Below are 20,636 nucleotides of genomic sequence, written 5' to 3' on the forward strand. Positions count from 1 at the left end.
TAATCATCTGCAAACAAAAAGTGAGTCTACTAAAATTGAAAGGTTCTAATGTGCCAAGACTGTCAAAGGTGTGTAGGACCAAAGTCAGGACAGTACTAAAAATTGAAGGTTAAGTTTATTTTTTTCTTATTTTTAATTTCTATATTTATCTTCTTTATTGAGAAGTTAAATTCATTGTATTAGCCATCCTTGTTGTATAATAAGCCAACATATTTTATAACTGTCAACCATATGCAAAAGGAAGTTGGAATAAAAATAGGATTTAATGGAAATACACTGACAGTGTAAAGCAGTTTTACACTGTCAGTGAATCGTAGCCGTTAAATATTTATTGAATTTTTAATTTTATTTAAATTATTTATAAAATAATATATGTGAATGGTTGTGATGCATTGACCGTGTAAAGAATTTTACACTGACAGTGCATAGTTACAATGGTATATGAAACAAGAATAAGCATTGAAAAAGGAGAATTGAGTACTTACTAACAAACCATTGGCAACTTTAGCTGTGAGATTTTCTTTATTCATCAAAAAGATATAACAACTTTGCTGAAGCATAAATGTTATATAGTGTATGTTTGGTTTCCACTTTTGAAAAGTCAGAAACAATTCTAGAGATGTAGAATTTATTTTGACGAGTTTGGTTCTTCTGAAATAAAATTGATTATGGTATTTGAATTGATTTTATTTTAAGCTACAATTTGTATCTTTTGAATTTGAATGTGATTTTTATCTTAAAATTTATTTTTCGAACTCATTTTTATATTCAAAACATAAAACATCTTCAACTCATTTTAAGCCTATGTTTGGTGATCATGAAAATAACGGTCAACTAGAAGTTACATTTTGTAACTTCTCAAAATCACGGTAGAAATGCTCTTAAACGCACGGTAGCGATAGGCCACCGAGTTACCAAACACGTGGATAAGAAGGAACTCACCTGCAGAAACTATTTTGGTTGGCTTTTGGCTCTTTAATGCTGAGCAACACTCAATTTGTAGATTTTGAACATGGAAAACAAAGAAACAGTTTAGGAATTTCCTAAAAGCAACAACTTGTTTATTTTTTATTTCTTTGCTCGTGCCAACATGATTTTCAAAGTTTAAATTCAGGCATATCTATAATATAAGCAGTTCATTTTCCCTTGCAAGTTTCAACTTTCAAATGTCCAGATAGAATTTGTCAACAAAAAAAAAAGTCCAGATAGAATATAAGTAAGGTAGCTACTTCTAATGCTTATCATTAAAACTAATATTACATACTTCTGAGTTTTGTATCACATGTCTATGAGATAGACTTTAATGCAGAAGAGCAGAATGCTATAGTCACGGGCATTCTCAATCCTTCAACTTTGGCTAAATTGGATAAACATGCAAAAATTTGGATCGAAGATTATAACCAAGACACTTATGATTCACCACCAATTTAGGCAAATTGGATGCAAATGGTTATCCGGCGAATCCTCCTTTAGTATACTTTGGAAACCTTAATAAGAATCGCACATTCACATTAAACATATCGATCAACGATATTTTACAGAATAAAGTTCTCTCATTTATTCTTGTGCACTAGAAAAAAAAACGAATGATTTTGATATAATTTTTGGCATAGAGAAATCCATGCCACTTGGTGAAGGGAAACAACTTGAAAGATTTTGTTCATGAATGGTTACATTACTTCAATTGTAAATAAATATTAATTAGGTTCGGTCAGTTTTGATTTTCGTCGAATGTAAAATAATCATGCTAGTCCGACCGAAACAACTCTATACTATCCAAATTAAGCCACTGAATCAACTCGACACCCGACCGACCGACCCGATCTATTTGCATAAAAAAGACAATAGATCGGTTAGTTTAAATCAAACGGTTCAAATTTGTCCACCCCTAACTCACACACGTGACATTGATGGGTGTCATAGTTCCCTCCCGCCGCATATAAATCTGCCACTGTATATTGCATATGGTGCATGGAATATTATTTTAAAAGTTATATATTTAAAGTTTTAAAAATTTGAAACTTCATTTTCATATAAATTTTCCAAATTTTAATTAATTAGTACGTGTCCTCTGAACAAAATTATAAGACTTTTTTTACAATGATTAAGACTACACTAGTGTACTCCAAAGGTTAGGTTGCGTTGGTCCAAGTTACTATACTGAAATTTAAGATGCATGTTTTCATGTTTGTTGAAGAGAGCGTACTTGGTAGTGGTAGGTATAGTTTGTTGAAATATAGGATCTTCGAATCTTGAAATTAAAGAATTCAATTTCTTTTTTAATTACTTCCTAAACTCCTTTTCAATCATTGCTTTTATAAAAAAAACTATTTTTATTTGTTTATTGTTTTAATATTAAACGTAATATTAATTATTAATTTTCCAACAATACTTCTAGTTATTTATAACTGTGAAAAATAAATTAAAATGAAAAATAATTAAAAATATTATTTTTTGACAAAAATATTATTAAAAAAGCTAAATAGTTATACTTAAAACAATAATATTTATTAATTATTTTAATATGTATAAAATATTAAAAAGTGACAATTGAAAAGAAATTAACTAAATAACTTAATTTACATTTGTTCATAAAAAATTATTAGAAGCCAAATCTTCATAATTTTAGGTTTTGGAACAATAGTGCCAACCATTAAAATATTTAATATGTCAATGTTACTCTCTGCGTCTCAAATTTTAAGTTGCTTTTGGTATTTTACATAAATTAAAAAGGACTATAGTTATACCTACAGACATTTGAGTCGTTGTTTGGTGAGATTGCATTAGATATGTTCCTAGACTTAGATTTTGAGAGGACTTGGTAGCAATTAGGTTAATTGTTCTTAACGGTTTTCATGTTAGCTTTTCTAGTACCTTTACTGTAGCTAAATATTTTTATTTATTTATTTATTTAGTTTAAAATATACTTTGGTTAACAAAACACAAGATTTATGATAAGTTGATAACATGTACAAATTTCATTTTCGAATCACACACACATAAATAATAATCAAATTAATTAAAAATAACATAGTTGTTTTCCCAAAATTAATTATATACCAATAAATAATACATTTTTGTTATGTCATGTGTGCCGACACAAAATATGAAAACAAAAAACAGAATAGTAGATCTGGAAAAAAGTCCATATTGTTAAGAATTTAATATAACATGCCAAAAAAAACCTCCCTGAATCTGAATATGACACTGAAATAGACACATATCATTTCAAACTTGAAAGTATAAAAAAGAAAATAGTAGAAGAAAATATAGAGACTTCTAAATGGCCATTTTCTTCCCTTCCAAAACTTGCCTAACATGTTAAAAGCCATGCAGCATGCGTAGTTTTAGAACTCTAGAAGTATATATACGTATTTTTTTTATATATTTATAATTACTCTATACATACGATGAACAATATTATTCAAAAATCATAATGAATTATAGTATCTAGAAAGTTTTAGTTTTACTGCGAGTTTTATAATCTAAAAGGCCTAAACCAGTTGGCTTTATATTATAAACTCTTTAATCATCTACCATCGGTGAAATTTCTATTTTTAACGTTTATAACTTTTATCAAATGTTGGGACAAGTGTTACTTTTATTAATCTGATATGAAAAGAAATACCGATGGGGGAAATACATCTTTTTCTTTTTTCTCTTTTTTCAATGGGACGTTAAAAGTTTGGCTTGGCTCCACATGTTTATTAGACCATTTATAATGGGGGTGTTGAAAAAATTATTCAATAGTTGAATGTCTACAATGGTTTGTTGAATGAGGTGTTTAATGTGATGTGGATTAATTGGTGTTGAAAAGATTCAACATGTTGAATGAGAAAAAAGTGGGGCCACATGCAACACTTTACACAATTTTATTGGTTGTTGTGATTATTTAGATTTTATTTTCTTTTAATCATTTAAAATTAATTATTTCATAGTAAATAAATTTTTTATTTATTTTTATTTTTATCAAAATTCATTATTTTTTTTCCTCTATAAATAGAGACTTGGTTCATTTGATTTGGACTCATAAAAAAAAATTCACTTTTAATTGATAATAGATATTAATATATAATCATAAAAACAAAACTTTAAAAGAAAATAAGAATATGATGTGGGGTAGGGTGTTGAATTTTATTAAACAAAACCATTGTAGTGAAAAAAATTGAATAGGTGTTGAATTATTAGGTGGAAGAGAGAGAAGATGATGTGGAAGATAAAAAGTGAAAAAGTAGGGTGTTGAATAATGTAACCATTGTACATAGTCTTAGGTATTGACATTTTTAGACATCTCTTTGAAAAAACTTTAATTTTAATTTTAAGATAAAATTAACTCCAAAATATATAAATTTTTTAAAAAATTATTTCGCCAATATTTTAAAAATAAAAATATCTGAGTCATATTTTCTATATAAGTAAGAATTTCAATAAATTGAGTATTAGGAATACTAAATCCCGCTTACAAAAGACGAGAGCAACGCTCGAAACAAGAAAATTTTCTAATCAACTAAAACCCACTTCAAATTAAGGTGAAAGTTAGTACGGTGAATTTAAGTTTTTGGTCTACCATGGTGAACTACTAAAATACTCCTACCTATTATAATAGGTTAAACAAATTTTCTAACAATTTATACAATTGCCCAAAAAATTCTTTAATTACTTTTGTACTTTTATAATTTATATAGAAATTTAATTAATTATAAAATGACTTATTAGTCCCAATAGATATTTTAATATAAATCATAAAAATATTTGTTTTTTTAAATAGAAATTTACTAAAAGTTAAAAACTTGAAAAAATTGTGTATCAATGTTGACGATTTTTTTTGATAAGTCGTTGATAGGTTTTTTTTGGATACAATGTTGATGAGTTTATGTAATATTGTGCATTAATATTTTTCATCTAACTTATAAATTTTGTATTTTTCATTCATTTTGGCATACACAACCCATTGTGTTGCTGTTATATTTAACATAAAATATAGGATACTAGCGGTGGGTCATTACAAAAAAATTCTTTTTATTATAATAAAATTGAATTTTTATTTGTTTTTATTAAAAATGAGATAAATATTTTGGTACTCTTCGATTTTAGTTGAATATTGATACCTTTAATAAAATTAGGGTTAATACTACTTTATCCCCCTGCCATATAGGCGAGATTCGGTTTATCCCCCTCTAAAAAAAAAACTTATTGGACAAACCTTGCAAAATAAAGATTCCATCAACTTTGACCCTGATCAATTTTTTTGGCTAGATTCTTAGAATCTTGCCTACATGGCATTTTTGGGAGTGCTGACTGTACAGCACATAAGCAATGTGGCACAGTCAGCACTGCCACGTGGAATTTAATTTTTTATAAAAAAAATTTTATTGATTTTTTTTAATTTTTATTTTTATTTTTTTTGTTGATTTTTTTTAATTTTTTTTTTAAAAAAATTAATATTTTTTTTACGTTTTTAAAAAAAAAAATTCAAATTTTTTTCAAATTTTAAAAATTTAATATTTTTTTCCAATTTTTTTTAATTATTATTTAAAATTTATTTATATATAAATTCGCAGGTATTTTTAAATCCGCAGGTATTGTCAAATCCGTAGGTAAATTCGCAGGTATTGTCAAATCCGTAGGTGAATCCGCAGGTATTGTCAAATCCGTAGGTGAATCCGCAGGTATTGTCAAATCCGTAGGTGAATCCGCAGGTATTGTCAAATCCGTAGGTAAATCCGCAGGTATTGTCAAATTCGCAGGTATTTTTAAAGGTAAATCCCCAGGTATTGTCAAATTTGTAGGTAAATCCGCAGGTATTGTCAACTTCGTAGGTGAATCCGCAGGTATTGTCAAATTCGCAGGTAAATCCGCGGGTACTGTCAAATCCGTAGGTGAATCCGCAGGTATTTTTAAATCCGTATGTAAATCCTCAGGTACTGTCAAATATTTTTTTAAAAATAATAATAAAAAAATTTTAAAAAAAATCAACAAAAAAAATTTAAAAAAAAAATTAAAAAAAAAATTAAATTCCACGTGGCAGTGCTGACTGTGCCACATTGCTTATGTGCTGTACAGTCAACACTACCAAAAATACCATGTAGGCAAGATTCTAAGAATCTTGGTCAAAAAAATTGATCAGGGTCAAATTTGATGGAATCTTTATTTTGCAAGGTTTGTCCAATAAATTTTTTTTTTAGAGGGGGGTAAACCGAATCTCGCCTATATGGCAGGGGGTAAAGTAGTATTAACCCATAAAATTAATATAAATTTTAGTTTATTTTAAAATAAAAGGATAAAAGAATAATGTAAAATTAAATATTATTGTTTGATCAGATGATAGGTACCTAACCAAATAAATTCAAAGTGTAATGAAGTGTTCACTTAAAAATAAAATATTAATTTTGTAATTTTTAATGGTTAAATCATAATTAATTATTATAAATAATTTTTTAAAAATTAATAAAATATTCAATAAATAAGTTATTATTTGATTGGCATAAATAAATTTTAAAACCAATTGTTTTAATATAATTAATATTTACATACATTTCCCTTTAACTATTATTAATATTAGAGCTTGTTTTAATTTTTTAATTTTTCAATTAACAAAATTATTCATGTAATTTTTCATTTATTTTGGTGCTAGTTAAAAATATATTTTGGGTATGAATGTAAATATTTATTTTTCTACATACTACTTTGTTTGTAGTTCATTTACAATCAATCATGTCCATTAAAATTGTTTAATATTAAATCAATGGCTATTTTAGTAGTTCACCACAATGGAGAAATAAATCAACTTCACCATGCTATCCATCACCTCAAATTAAACAACAGATTTTTGCAAAATTCATAGAAATTACAGTCGGTGTTAGAAATTTTTTCGACAAAAAATCATTTTCACGCCTTTAATTTGATGTTCCAAAGGAGATCAGAAAACCAAATAACTCCCTCCTTGTTCACCTTTACATTCTTCTTGATGCTAGTAAACCAATGGCAGAAATTTTTCCATAAGAACACTTCAGGATCTAGCATCAACCCTATCCAATTTTCAATCTCTTTCCACACTGTCACCCAAATGGGACAAAGAAGAAAGATGTGATCTAACGATTCCTCCTCCTCTGAGCAAAACACACATTTAAGGTCAGAAAGCAGAGTAGCAATACCTCTACAGAGAAGAAGGTCCTTCGTCGGCATCGTATTCAAAAAAACATTTCCACATAAATGATCTAATGTTGAACGGGACCTCAAATTTCCAGAGAAAATCAAGCGTTTTCGAGAAACTGTCTTCGACGACTGTTGATTCACGCCACTGAGCCACCAAATTATACCCTATTTTTGTTGTGAAACTCTGGTCAACATCTAGCCCCCAAATCACCATATTCGGTTGATACTTGACCTGAGCTGCAGAGTATAACATCGCACACAGGTTCTGCTCCCATCTCGCATCAACCCGATTCAAATTGACTCCGAGGCCAAAATATCCCCACAACCAAGTTCGAGCTTCCTAGCTACCCATGCTTGCCACCACTGTTTCCTTCATAAAGCTAATAGAATCCAAACCTAGAAAAGTATCATTTAAGCAAGAGTCCCCTAACCATTTAACCTCCTAAAACAGAATGGAATTCCCACTGTCCAACTCAAACTTTAAATTTCTGACAAAAACTGGCTCGGGTAAAGAATTTTCCACCTTTACCAAACCATTCCACCATGCTGAATTAGAAAATGTTGTTCTAGAGACGGTTCCAGAAATCATTTGGTTCCTCAACGAATCGTGCCTAGCCATCAATAAATTCATCCATAAAGAATTTTCCAGTTTAAGGATCCTCCATCTCCATTTAAAGAGCAACGACACATTGAACTCCTCAATCTTCTTCACGCCTAAACCACCTTTCTCCAACACTAAACAAATCTGATCCCACCCTACTCAATGAATCTACCTCTTGTCTTCCTTATCCGCTCACAGAACATTAGATTGGATCTTCTTGATCTCTTAGCAAGCAGGGGCTCTGTAGAAAGAAATTAGAAAGATAGAAATACTAGATAAAACAGATTTAAGCAAAGTTATTCTTCCACCAAAACTTAGTAACCTCCCTTTCCATGTATTCAACCAAGCCTTCAACTTCACAATTAGCGGTTTCCGCATTGCTATTCTTTTAAGATTACAACCTATAGGAATTCCAAGAAAAGTAAATGAACTCTCCTCGATCCTACAAGACAAAAATTGGTTGTTTCTGCAAGAAAATGAACACCGATATTTATACCGATTAATCTGCTTTTGAGATAGTTGACTCCTAAACCTGACGCCACCTCGAACCCCCTAAACTCCGCTTTGAGAGCCCAAACCTGCTTCCAAGTTTCGTTTCCCTATAACAAAGTATTTTCTGCAAACTGCAATATATCAACCATGCCGCCATTATAATCAACTATCCACACCTACTTCTTATCAGCTATAAACACATTTATTATCAACGCAAAACATAATTTAGGTATGTTTGTTTCATGGATACAAATGTTATTTTCGAAAATGTGACATTAGAATTCACATATATCTTTGTTTGTTTCAAATTTTGATAAATTATATCTGGATACTTTTTATTCCCAAGAATATGTTTTGTTAATGAATTTCTTCATTTTTATTTTCATAATAAAGGATGAGAATCTTATATTCTTATGAGGATATAAAACAATCAACCATAACTTCTCACTCTTATTATTTTAACACATTTATTTTTTAATTTTTAATTTCTAAAAGTTAATTAAAATAAAACCTAAAAAAATTTCCGAAAATTCTATTTATTTACCAAACATACTGATAGTAATAAAATTCCTAACAATAATATTCTGGAAATTTTAGTTTTAATTCATCCAACAAACACACCAGCAATGGCTAAAAATGTAATTGTAGCAGCTATATTACAACCATCAAATCTACATTAACCTGGAACACTTTATTTAGCTTTGTAAATCTATAGTTTCACACTACTATTAGATAAATAAATATATATTATAAATAAAGTCATAGATACTTTCTTAATTTATATGAGAATTTCCACTAATTCACATACTATTTGCTTTTGTCACTTACTAAATAACGTATCCCGTGACGGCAATATTAATAAGTATAGCAAGTATTAATATATTATTATTTTTATTATTATCACCTCCTATTAATATTATAACCTTCTAGTCTAGTCTACAAAGATAGAAACATAACCAATCAAAATTGAAAATATCAAAAGAGAAAGAATGGGAAACGTTATGATTAGAAGAAGCAAAAAAGCAAAGGTGATGAAAATAAACGGAGAAACCTTCAAGCTAAAAACTCCCGCTAGAGCAAACGACGTCGTTAAGCACTACCCCGGTCACGCTCTCCTCGACTCACAAGCCGTTAAACAGTTCGGGCTTCGGGCCAAGCCGCTTGAGCCCTATCAAGAACTAAAGCCCAAGAAAATATATTTCTTAGTTGAATTACCCAAGCTTCAGCCCGAGCCGGTGCCACGTAGGGCGCGATCTACTGGTTTACGTGGCATGAATGCTATGGAGAGGCTCGATTTTTTGATGTTGTCGAAACGGAGCGTTTCGGATGTTTCTTTGGTGAAGCGGTCTAGTTTGGGTGATGGTGGACCGGGTTTGGTTCGTGATGGGTCGACTCGGGTGAAAATGAGGCTGCCGAAGGCGCAATTGGATAGGTTGATGGAGGAGAGTTGCGACGGAACGGAGGTGGCGGAGAAGATTTTGAGTTTGTACATGGGGAATAATGCCGCCGTGGAGGGTGGTGGTGAGGTAAATGAAGCCAAAATTGAGATGAATAATCAAAGGTCACGAAGGGTATGTGTTTTTTTTTTTTTTTTGAATTTTCATCTGTTATTATTTTGTTGATTTTTAGTTTTGTTAATTGCATTCTCATTTTTTTTGAAAATTTGTTAATTGCTTGGATTTTGCATGTGAATGTGCGATTTTTTTTTTCTCACAACTTGCATGTGGGATTGTTGTATTATTGTTATTGTTATTATTATTATTATTGATAAATGATAATAAATAAATAAAACTTAAATAAGAAATTCAAAGGTTTTGGTGTGTATACACACTATTTTTTCTTTGCTGATTTTGGAAGTGTTGTTTTGTTTGTATCTGTAATTTAATTATTTTAGGATTTAATGGAAATACACCGATTGTGTAAAGCAGTTTTACACTGTCAGTGAAATCCAAACCGTTAATTTTTATAATTGTTTGACTTTTATTTAAATAACATTTAAAGTATTTATTTTTGAAGATTGTGATACACTGACTTTGTAAAAAAATTTACACTGAAAGTGCACTACCTTTAAGCTCATTATTACACTGAAAGTGCACTACCTTTAAGCTCATTATTTTATTACTGTGACGTGAAAATTTTGAGTTTCTTAATGTACTTTCTCACCATAATATATTATTGAAAATATTTTTTCAGTATTATATTTTGACATAAAATATAGGTCAATACTCTAATATCCTTTAATTTCATTAAGTAACAGTAGATTCGGTCAAATGAAACAATAATATTATTTAATTATAAGATAAATTAAAGTTTATTAACAAATACTGATACTTTGAATACTAAAGAATTTACTTATGTAATGAGTTTTATGTGCATGCGGGTGATTTTCGGGGATTTGAATTAATAAAATTCATGATAGTTAGATGGTGTCAAAAGAAATAAATTATATTTTTAAATTAATGTATAAATGTATTTATAAAAATTTGATTGATACAATCAATAATGATATACAGTACTATATCATATGTTTGCTACACATTCTCTCAGTCTCTTCTTATTAAAAAAAATTATGAGGTTTTAAAAATTTATGTAAATTATTGTGACTGATGAATTTTAGTTAATAACAATTAGACATCATTTAAATTTAAAAAGTATGACTTTATAATTAAACAAAAGCCACGTGGGAAGAGTATTCATATGGAATGATGAATCAACAAAAAAAATCTGGATCTAAGAATTTTCTTTTTAGCTGACCATAAGATGGTATTGAATAATAACTTAACAATAAGATCAAATTTAAATGTCAAAGTATTGACATTTTCAAACTAAATAACCGAAAATTCCTGTCAAAGTATTGACATTTTCAAACTCAATAACCGAAAATTCTGGCAACCATTTTATATACAGAAAAGGGGATAAAATCTTAAGAATGAAAAGCATAACTGGGACAGACTATGAATATTTATTCCACTTATAACATGGGTTGCAATCAACCTTATCTTGCTGATGCTAAGGAGAAAGTTAAGGAAATAAAATTTTATTGCAAATTTTACATAACGTGGATGAATATTTTCTCTTATCTTATGCTTTCTATGTTGTTTATGACGTTTCTTACTAAGCTATATAACATGGTAACATGCCTCACGCCGTATTCTTACATGTGGAATACATAAGCATAAGTCAAATGTAAGAATGAGATAACTTATTTTTAACATTGTTGAAAAGTTTTAGTTAAATACTAAATCAAAAAAATGTTTTGTTCAAACTTACATCTTCCAAAGAATTTTGACTAGAACAAATTATAAACAATAATGTTATCAGGTAATAAGAAATTAAGTTAATGTGATTGGTTGAATTTGAATTTTCAGAAACGAGTGAGTTTCAGTCCGGTGGAAGAAGGTGAAATTCATGAAGAAGCAGCTGCTCAATAGTTCCTTCACTTATAATTTGTCCCAGCTCAATTCACCTATATTTTGTCCCGGCTTGGGAGATTAATCTTTGCAATTGCGCAGAGCATATCTAGTTACTACCGGGAAAAAAATAGTCCCTTCACTTGTCAACATTAGTACTAGTTTTTTCTAACCTGAAGCAAAGACATAGTAGCACCAACACAACCCTTCTGTGTGGGAGATTCTGAAGCAAGTTATCTTTGTCCTCAACTCTGTAGCAAATGTATTCATAGATATCTCTATGCATTTTAACACTTATAGTACTCAGATTAGGTTTCATGTTTAGGCATAGATGACCCGAAGTGAGTTTTTTTCTTCTGGTTATGGATCCTAAGAAAAGATCAATTTGTGTGGAAGACTCAGATCTATGTTTGTATAAGGATTTTAGAGAGAAAAAGGAGATAATAATAAATATTTTCTATGTCAATTATATGTTTCAATGAAAGGAATAAAATGATTTTGAAGACTTAGACCAACATATATCACCTCACATGTATAAAGATTTAACTACCAGCATTCAACAAATTTTCACATAATTTATTTTTCATGCAAGGCAATAAAACACCAAATAGCAGAAGCATTACACTGAATTGTAAAAATAACCAACTGTTAAGTGTTTCAATTTCAAACATGCAACACTAAAATTATTCAACCTCATTTTTAGCATGATAAGATCCGCTATCTGGTCAACGTTTCTGATGCAATCACTGGCAAAAATTCCTGTCAAAGTCGTGATGTTCATTCAAGCACGTGCTTGTTTAGAAACCATACTGTCAAATTTATTTCTAATGGCTGCCCAGAAGGCAGGGATAGAGATGTCATCAGGTACTTCCTTAAAAGATGGGAGGTAGTTTACATCGACAATTACATGATCATGAGTTCCTTCTTGAATAACAACATCGAAACCAAAGATTGTGAGACTAAGCCTTTTCCTAAGCCAATTTGCAGCATCTGTAACCAGCTTAAGGTCAATAGACTCGTTACTAGCTCCAGAATCCACGACAGTGCTTTCGGCGGTGGGTAGAGATTTCAAACTATCAAACTCTAGAGGTTTGAGATCATCACCACTAGATGATTTCATCAAAATATCAGCATTTGGTATCGACTTTTTGACAGCATAGAAAACTTTCTCACCCAAGACATAAAACTTGTATAAAGTGGACGAATGATCCACATATTCCTGAATAACAGCTGGTAGAGGAACGTTTATACTCTTAAAATCTTCAATTCTGAAAACTATTGCCATCTTATGAGCATCACTGACACCACAAGCAACATTAGGTTTCACTATACACGGAAGAGATAATCCAGCTTCCGTTAATTCAGATGCAAAATTCACTTCGCTAAAATTATAAACCTTCAGAAAACGGGCCCCTCTTATCAAACAACTACCTACGGTATTCAGTTCTAACAAGCCAAGTAGAACTTGTTGAATTTCTAGCCGATCCAATATAGGATAAATGTTAACCAATGGATCAACCACACAGAAATCCTGATTCTGATCCAAATACCTTTGCAGTTCTTGCATTTTTGGTGTAAACGTAAGTTTGTTCTCTTCAACGGATAAAATTTCATCAGTGGCTTTATGAAGAACAATGTCAACATCTTTTAACTGAGACGCTAAAGGAAGCGTGGCCATAAGAGGCACAAACATTAAACCATTTTCTGTAGGAGACAAAGGGAACGCACCCCTCTTCGCAAAATCTTCAACACGAGAAGGCTTCATTGTATAACCCACAGTCAAGAAATTGTTTCCGGTTAACTTTTTATTTAACCGACAAATGTTCAATGGCAACTCTGCTAGGTTATCAATATTTGGAGTGTTGGATTCACGAGAACTGCCACTTTCATTTTCACCTCCAACATTCAGAACAACAACCAACCAATTATAGCTTCTTAATTTACGTAACAACAACTTCTTACTCGAAACCAGATAAATAACACTCTCATTCTCAGTATTACACCATTCAGGCATAGCAACTTCGTTTACAGGGTCATTTAAGATAAAGCAATGAAGTGAGTATAAACTAGCTATTCTTTTTAGAATACTAACCTTATCGTTCGGAAGATCAACGGTATAAGCGATTCCAATACGTGTTCGGGACAAAAAGAGTGTTTTGATGAGAGATTCAACTCCTGGCTGTAGTGATGATACATTTTTATCATCATTTTCTCCATCCAAGAGTACTGATTCATCCAATATAACACCCTTCACTACACCCATCTCGGAGAGTGGATGCAACACTGCAAAATTACAATCATTATCGGTATATCACAAGTTTTTCAAATTAAAAAATAGTGACAGTTATTATCAAATCAAATCCAAGTAGAGATTTTGAAGAAGAAATAAAATAAATCACAATAGGAACCGGCGGTTTGCTTGAATTAGCGTGGCGGTTGCTAATGGTAATAGAATCAAACGCAATGCATATGTAATATTTAGATTCAGCGCGTCAAATTAGGTTATTGAAAGGGGAGTTAAATCCCTACCTTAAAGATTTTGTTACTGCTGTTAAAGGAGGTTGACGATGATCTGAGACTGCGTTTTTTGGTCAGTTGAGTAGTTCACTGTTGCAAATTCGGAATGTTTCTTAAACAACAACGGCAAAGCGGTAGCAAACTGGTGAGTTTTGTTGCGTTTATTAGATGTCCCTATTCAAAACAAGTATATTAAGCTTGTGATTAGATTCTCTTATTGGGATGCCAATTGGATCAAAATCCTTTGGGGACCCGCAAAATTAACAGGGGTAATAATATATATTTTTTGGATTAGTTATAACTGCAGCTATGCCCGGTCCTAACGGCCCTGTGTAATACGAACTTAAGATTTACTATCTGAATCCGGTCTTAGATGGACTTCAAGCTATCTGATCTTAAATTAAACCCTAAACCCTCCATCCTAAACCTTAAAAATTATGTTATTTTAAACGTAATACATTTTTTAGTACTATATTATCTCTTATAAATACTATAATGTGTTTCTAAATACAATATATGTCTAAATTGTATAAAATAATACTTGAATATTTAATATATGAGAAAAATTAATATAATACGATGAAAAAATATTGATTATATTAATGTATAATATTTAAAAGAGAAAGATTGACTAAAATAGAGATAAAATTTAGTGAAGAGAGAAAAATCAGTATGCTATTTTGGAATAAGATAATATAAATCTAAATATTTTAAAAAAAATTTATAATTATGCAGACCTAATGGGCTACCCACGACCCATATGGGCTAGCCTAATGGGTAGCGGGCTTTTCAGGGCTGGGCTAAAAAGGTCATGAAAATATGGGCTCTAATTTTAAAGCTCAAGCCCTATGATTTTTCGGGCCTGACGGACTGGCCCATATTGGCTAGCCCATTTTGACAGCTCTAGTTATAACCATCAAATTATAATTATGTGAATTTTATGCTTTAAATTTTATAATAATATTTAGATTTAATCTTATTTAAAATGAACCTTCAATTTTTTTAGAAAATAAAATAGAAAGATAAAAATGTACAAAAAGGCTATGTTAGGGTTTGAGGAAGCTGAAAATAGAAATCGTGTGAACCAAGTGGAGGAAGATAAACTGAAAGACATGGGTACTAAGCGAATGAAAGGAAGTGAGAATCACAATGCACCTGTGACATTGGTGCATGGTGATCAGGTCCATGCAAGGGGTGTTTCAAAGGAGGTTGTTTCATATAAGGATGTGGTTATATGGGAGATATCCTTTAATAAGAAAGATGAACCATAGGATATGGAAGGGAGTTCTAAGGAGATTGATGAAAATGGAGAACTAAGGATAGAGGAAAATAAGTTTGGAGAGTATGAATGCCTTGAAATCATACTATTTGAACTTGAAGAGAAAAAATATTGTTAAGTTATGGAAGGAAAGAGTCATTGTGAAAATGCTTGGTAGGAGAATTGTCTATAAAGACCTTGAAAACAAGCTACGACTATTGTGGACTAGAAGAAGAGACCTAAACATAGTGGACTTAGGACAAGAATATATCCTAGTAACGTTCACAAGTGAAGAAGATCAATATGCAACTCTAATGGATTGATCGTGGCTCATCTACGACCAATATCTTTCCGTTAAAGACTTGAGTGGAAATTTCTGTCTTTCAAGTGATGCCATAGAAAAGGTAGTACTTTGGGTTAGGATTTTTGGGCTACTCATTGAATACTATCATGCAAAAGTGTTTTCTTTCATATGAGATCGCATAGGTGTGATAGTAAAGGTTGATGAAAATACTCTTACACAGAAAAGAGGCAAATATGCAAGGTTGTGTGTTGAAGTGAATCTGACAAAACCGCTTCTAGCAATGTTCTCCATCAAAGTTAAACACTACAAAGTTGAATATGAAGGTATGCATCTTTTATGCCTCATATGTGAAAGATTAAATTATTACAAAGAAGAATGCACAAATAAGAAGACTGCAAAGGATGGAATGACTAGAGTTGAATCGAAAGCTCAATGAGTGCAGAACATGGAGGGAAGAAGTGAAGATTCAAACGTTAAAGGACCCTAAATGGTAATTCAAAAGCAATCATATAATAAATTAGGGAAATGATATGAGGCTGAAGAGAATGGTTATGGTTGGTGCAGATTGTAGCACCGATAGGAGTTAATGTCAATAATGGCCAGGAGGAAAACAAGGGATCAAGATTTATTAGCCTTGATGATGAAATATGAGAATAATAATTAGAGTTAATGATGGAACTCAAAAGGAAATATTAAGTCAAAGGGTTGTTACATGTAATAATTATAAGTTTGTTACATGTTTTTCCCAACTTCGAGATGAAGTTTATTACGCGCCAAACAAATTTGATTGCTCAATCTCTTACGAAGGCAGTCAATTCTTGAACTAGACGTAATTTTATAAATCTGATTCCTCCTTGTATTGAGCAACAATTGATTAATGGTATGCATTGAATTTTCTTTTGTAAAAAAAATTCAAAAGGTCATTAATAAAGATACGAGAAAAGCAACAATTGGTCAACTAATTATTGGGACAATTATGGGTAACGGATAAAATGGAAACAATTTGAATGGTCCAACCACAGGGAAACACATAGAGAAGAATGAGAGGAAACAAAGGAAAAACAAAAAAAAAATGGCGTCTAGCAAAAGTAAGACAATGGTAATACAATGAATAACTAAAGAGAGGAAAAAAGTGGGATCATATGGTAAAAACAAGGAAGTCGTTTGGAGAATAATGGAAGAGAAAGACTTTAGTGATTTGGTCAAGATTAAACTATTTTGTCTTTTTAATCCCTCGAGCTTGAGAGACTGTGTATTAATATAATTTTATTAGGTCCCTAAGAGGGGAGAGTCCATGGAAAAGAGGGATGGCAAGGCGCCATGGCGAGGGGCGAGCTACCCTACATATCTAGGGCTGCCCGAAAGAACCATATGGTTTCCCGAAAGGGACCGCAAGGCCTCCTGAGGTGAACTCCCATTGCCCACTCGTCAAGTAAACATGGGTGATGGCGTGGACCTACAATAACCAACTGACAAATGATCAGTCAAAGGATGAAACCACTTTCCCCACAATCCAAGGTGATCAAGTCTTCCCATAACCACACTCATTGATTACGAAGTTAAGGTAAACCATTATTTGAATCTCTAGCGCAGACTCAAGAGACCTCTAAATATCTCATTCCTAAAATAAGGAGAAAGAGATCTAAACTCATACAAATCACACCCTGTATATGCTTTACCTAAGCACACCACTTAATAATGGAACCTCTCACCTCAAGTAAACAAGGCCTCTAAACCATCGTAATAGACTACCATATATGGCTTCTCGTCGTTGTGGACAAGCTCTAACCACCATAAAACGTAATATACATACTAAAGCTTTTGAATCTCCTTATCCTTGTAAAAGGAACATACATGTACTTTTTGACCAGTACAAAATTCCTGTTTTGTTCCCCCTTCAATTTATTTTGTTCTTGTAATTTCTTTTATTTTTGCACTATTTTGACATTAATTTTTGTTTAACTCGATTTAAAATATAATTATTAAAGAAATAAATATTACATTTAATAATAATTATAATATAAATTTATTTAATATAATTTTTGTAATATGAAAAATGTTTATTAATGCCCTCGGACATGAAAAATGTTTATTAATGCCTCGGACAAAGCTTCAGTCCATATCTTGTCAATAACTCTATAAAAATTCAATTTTGTTTTTTTAAGAGTTAAAAGATAGTACAATGACAGTATAAAAATCATCAATCTCCTACAGGGGCGGTTCTATAGCCCAGCGAGCCCGGGCACGCGCCTGGGCGCAACCCCTAATTTCTTTGTATTTCCCCCAATTTAATAGTCTATTTTTAAACGAAATCAAGGGCAAAATTAATAAAAATAAGGGTGTGACAATTAAAACAGATAAATACCCAATAGTCTAGGTAGGCCCAATCCAATTAATTATTTATTATTATATTATATATATTATATAGGTTAATTCATATAGTTAGTAGTAGACTAGTAGTACCTATTTGTAGTTCTATACGCTGTAGTACTGTATCACAATTGAAATTTGCAATATAGATTCAATTTCATTTTCATATGGTTAAGTGATTGCCAATTTCTTGACATAGAACCGCCCTGGTACTATACTGCAACGTTAATATAAAGTACTTGACATATTATATATTATAATAAAATAGTTTAATGTTTTTTTAAATCTAAAATAGTTTAATTTTTTTTCTTATTATATATTTGTTATTTATTTTTTTTAGAATTCTCTTTTAACTTTGTTGTTACAATTTATTTATTTTATTTTATTATTCAGTCTCGTCAATTTGTGTGTTACAAATTGTTTATTTATTTTCTTAGTATGGTATAGAAATTATACATGGATTGAATATAGTGAGTCGAATGATGCAATTTATTGTTTCTATTGCTTTCTCTTTAAACCGCCCGGGAGGGCCGGACACTTTGGTTACGAAGTCTTCAACAAAGACGGATTTAAAGATTGGAAGCATGCATCTAAATGCTTTAAAGATCATATTGATAGTCATGATAGTAAGCACAACTCATGTATGAAGTACTATGACGATTATAATAATCAAAGACAAAGTGTGACAAGTATCTTTGCTAGAGCAACTAGGGAATCAGAAGAATTGTATAAGATCCGTTTAACTTGTCCTTTAGATTGTACTAGATATCTCATAACACAATGTATTGCTTTCCGTGGCCATGATGAAAGCTCTACTTCTCTAAACAAGGGAAATTTTAGAGAAATTGTGGATTGGGTAAAATCTAATGATGAAAAAGTGAGAGATGCTTTTGATCGTGGTCCAAAAAATTGCATAATGACTCCCGGTAACATTCAAAAGGAGTTTGCAACGTGTTGTGCACATGAAGTTACCAAGGTGATTATGGAAGAGCTTGGTGATAGACCCTTTATGACTATTTATATATTTTCACATATAACGTGCAGTTAAATTTTTTTGCCCAGGCTGCATAAAATTTCTGGCTCCGCCACTGATCTCCTATATCATTAGAGTTTCTCTTAAATAAAAGAATTGTTTAATTTGATAGATGGTGGTGATTTGTTGACAGTGTGTCAGTGCGTCACCCATTTTCATTTTTATAAAAATATTTTTTCAAATGCATCTCATTAATATATGAAATATTCTTTTAAAAATATTTTCGACAAACTTATTTTTAATGTTTAATAAAATTGCAAGTAAAGATGTACAAAAAAGAAGAAATCACACGTGAATTTATTGTTTGCATTATCATTTTTCTAAAAATATGAAAAAGTATTATTTATTAAATAAAATATTAATTTATATTATATTTAATAGTGAATGTGATTAAAATTTTAAAATTTATTAATTGTGGATTTAACGAGTCTAACTTCCAAACTATCGATATTTATTATATGTTTCTTGTGGAAGCTTTCAAACCATTCTTTTTAGAGCTAGAATCGCAGTTAAATTCAAAGATATATCCCCGGTAAACAGGAAGAAAAAAAAATGTAACTAAATCTATGTTGATAAACATAGACTTCACAAAAAATTCCAACTATAGTGCCTCCAAAAACTCTCTTTTAAAAATGGACAAACTTAAATTTTAACGAAAATCTTTAACAAATACATGAACTCTGATATGATGTAAAGAAAACCCCTTACAGACAAAATCCATTCATATGATGCAATACAAATGTAAAAGCGAAGGAAAAAAACTTAGTTTGAGTAATTAGTTTATTATTATCATCATCATTATTTTTATTATTATATATCTAATACTCTAATATCTAATTAAAACAGATATGATGATGGTACATATAGAACTGGGAAATAGAAGTATAGAACTAGTAAGTTAGACTTAGATGGGGATGGCATTGATGACTTTCGGGTATATAACAGTGGCAGGATGAGCCATGATTTTGCGACCCTTCATGTGCTTAAAACAATAGTACAGCAAAGCCCCCACCGGCCACTCCACCGCCGCCGCTGCAACAAACGCCACAAACCCGAGTGTAGGCCCCACCACCTTACACCGGCATGGGTTACTCCTTGTGCCACATTGCACACAACCTGGAATCCCTTTTGCAACCATCGTAAAGAAGAACACTGATGCTTTATTTGTTCTTGTTGAACCTTTAGAAAAATCCATTTTATAATGTTTGGTTGTTTTTTTGTTTCCGTACGTAGTTGTTTTGGTATGGTTAATGGTTGTGTATTACTACTACGTGTCTCTGTGGACGATGTATAAGTGGTACACGTGTCATTACTTGCTACTGTAATTTGACAGGTGTTTTGTCTGTTTTCTTCTTTGTTTTACTTTCTGTGTACACACAATGCACACGTGTATCCACAATAGTTTATGATTCAACATCCTACACTCCACATTATCTTCTCTCTTCAACTTAATAATTTAATATTTATTTAACTTTATCTCACTACTATAATTTTAT

At 31.1% G+C, this 20,636-nt stretch overlaps 3 protein-coding genes across 3 annotated transcripts; 1 reads left to right on the forward strand and 2 right to left on the reverse strand.

Moving 5' to 3' along the window:
• The first annotated feature begins 9,204 nt into the window (after nucleotides 1-9,204).
• LOC131661830 (uncharacterized protein At1g66480-like) lies at nucleotides 9,205-12,173 on the forward strand. The gene is made up of 2 exons (XM_058931469.1): nucleotides 9,205-9,819; nucleotides 11,617-12,173. Exons 1-2 carry the CDS (start codon nucleotides 9,238-9,240, stop codon nucleotides 11,677-11,679), a joined length of 645 nt encoding a protein of 214 aa, XP_058787452.1. The 5' UTR covers nucleotides 9,205-9,237; the 3' UTR covers nucleotides 11,680-12,173.
• Nucleotides 12,174-12,182: 9 nt separating this feature from the next.
• On the reverse strand, nucleotides 12,183-14,369 carry LOC131661829 (inositol 1,3,4-trisphosphate 5/6-kinase 4-like). Its single transcript, XM_058931468.1, has 2 exons — nucleotides 14,188-14,369; nucleotides 12,183-13,941 (listed from the first exon to the last, which is right to left on the reverse strand). Exon 2 carries the CDS (start codon nucleotides 13,919-13,921, stop codon nucleotides 12,440-12,442), a length of 1,482 nt encoding a protein of 493 aa, XP_058787451.1. The 5' UTR covers nucleotides 13,922-13,941; nucleotides 14,188-14,369; the 3' UTR covers nucleotides 12,183-12,439.
• Nucleotides 14,370-19,686: 5,317 nt separating this feature from the next.
• Nucleotides 19,687-20,344, reverse strand: LOC131656068 (uncharacterized). Its single transcript, XM_058925848.1, has one exon. The coding sequence runs from the start codon at nucleotides 20,333-20,335 to the stop codon at nucleotides 20,045-20,047; it is 291 nt and encodes a 96-aa protein (XP_058781831.1). The 5' UTR covers nucleotides 20,336-20,344; the 3' UTR covers nucleotides 19,687-20,044.
• Between the last annotated feature and the right edge of the window lie 292 nt (nucleotides 20,345-20,636).

This window comes from Vicia villosa, linkage group LG3, assembly GCF_029867415.1.
Source record: "Vicia villosa cultivar HV-30 ecotype Madison, WI linkage group LG3, Vvil1.0, whole genome shotgun sequence".
Lineage (NCBI taxonomy): Eukaryota > Viridiplantae > Streptophyta > Magnoliopsida > Fabales > Fabaceae > Vicia > Vicia villosa.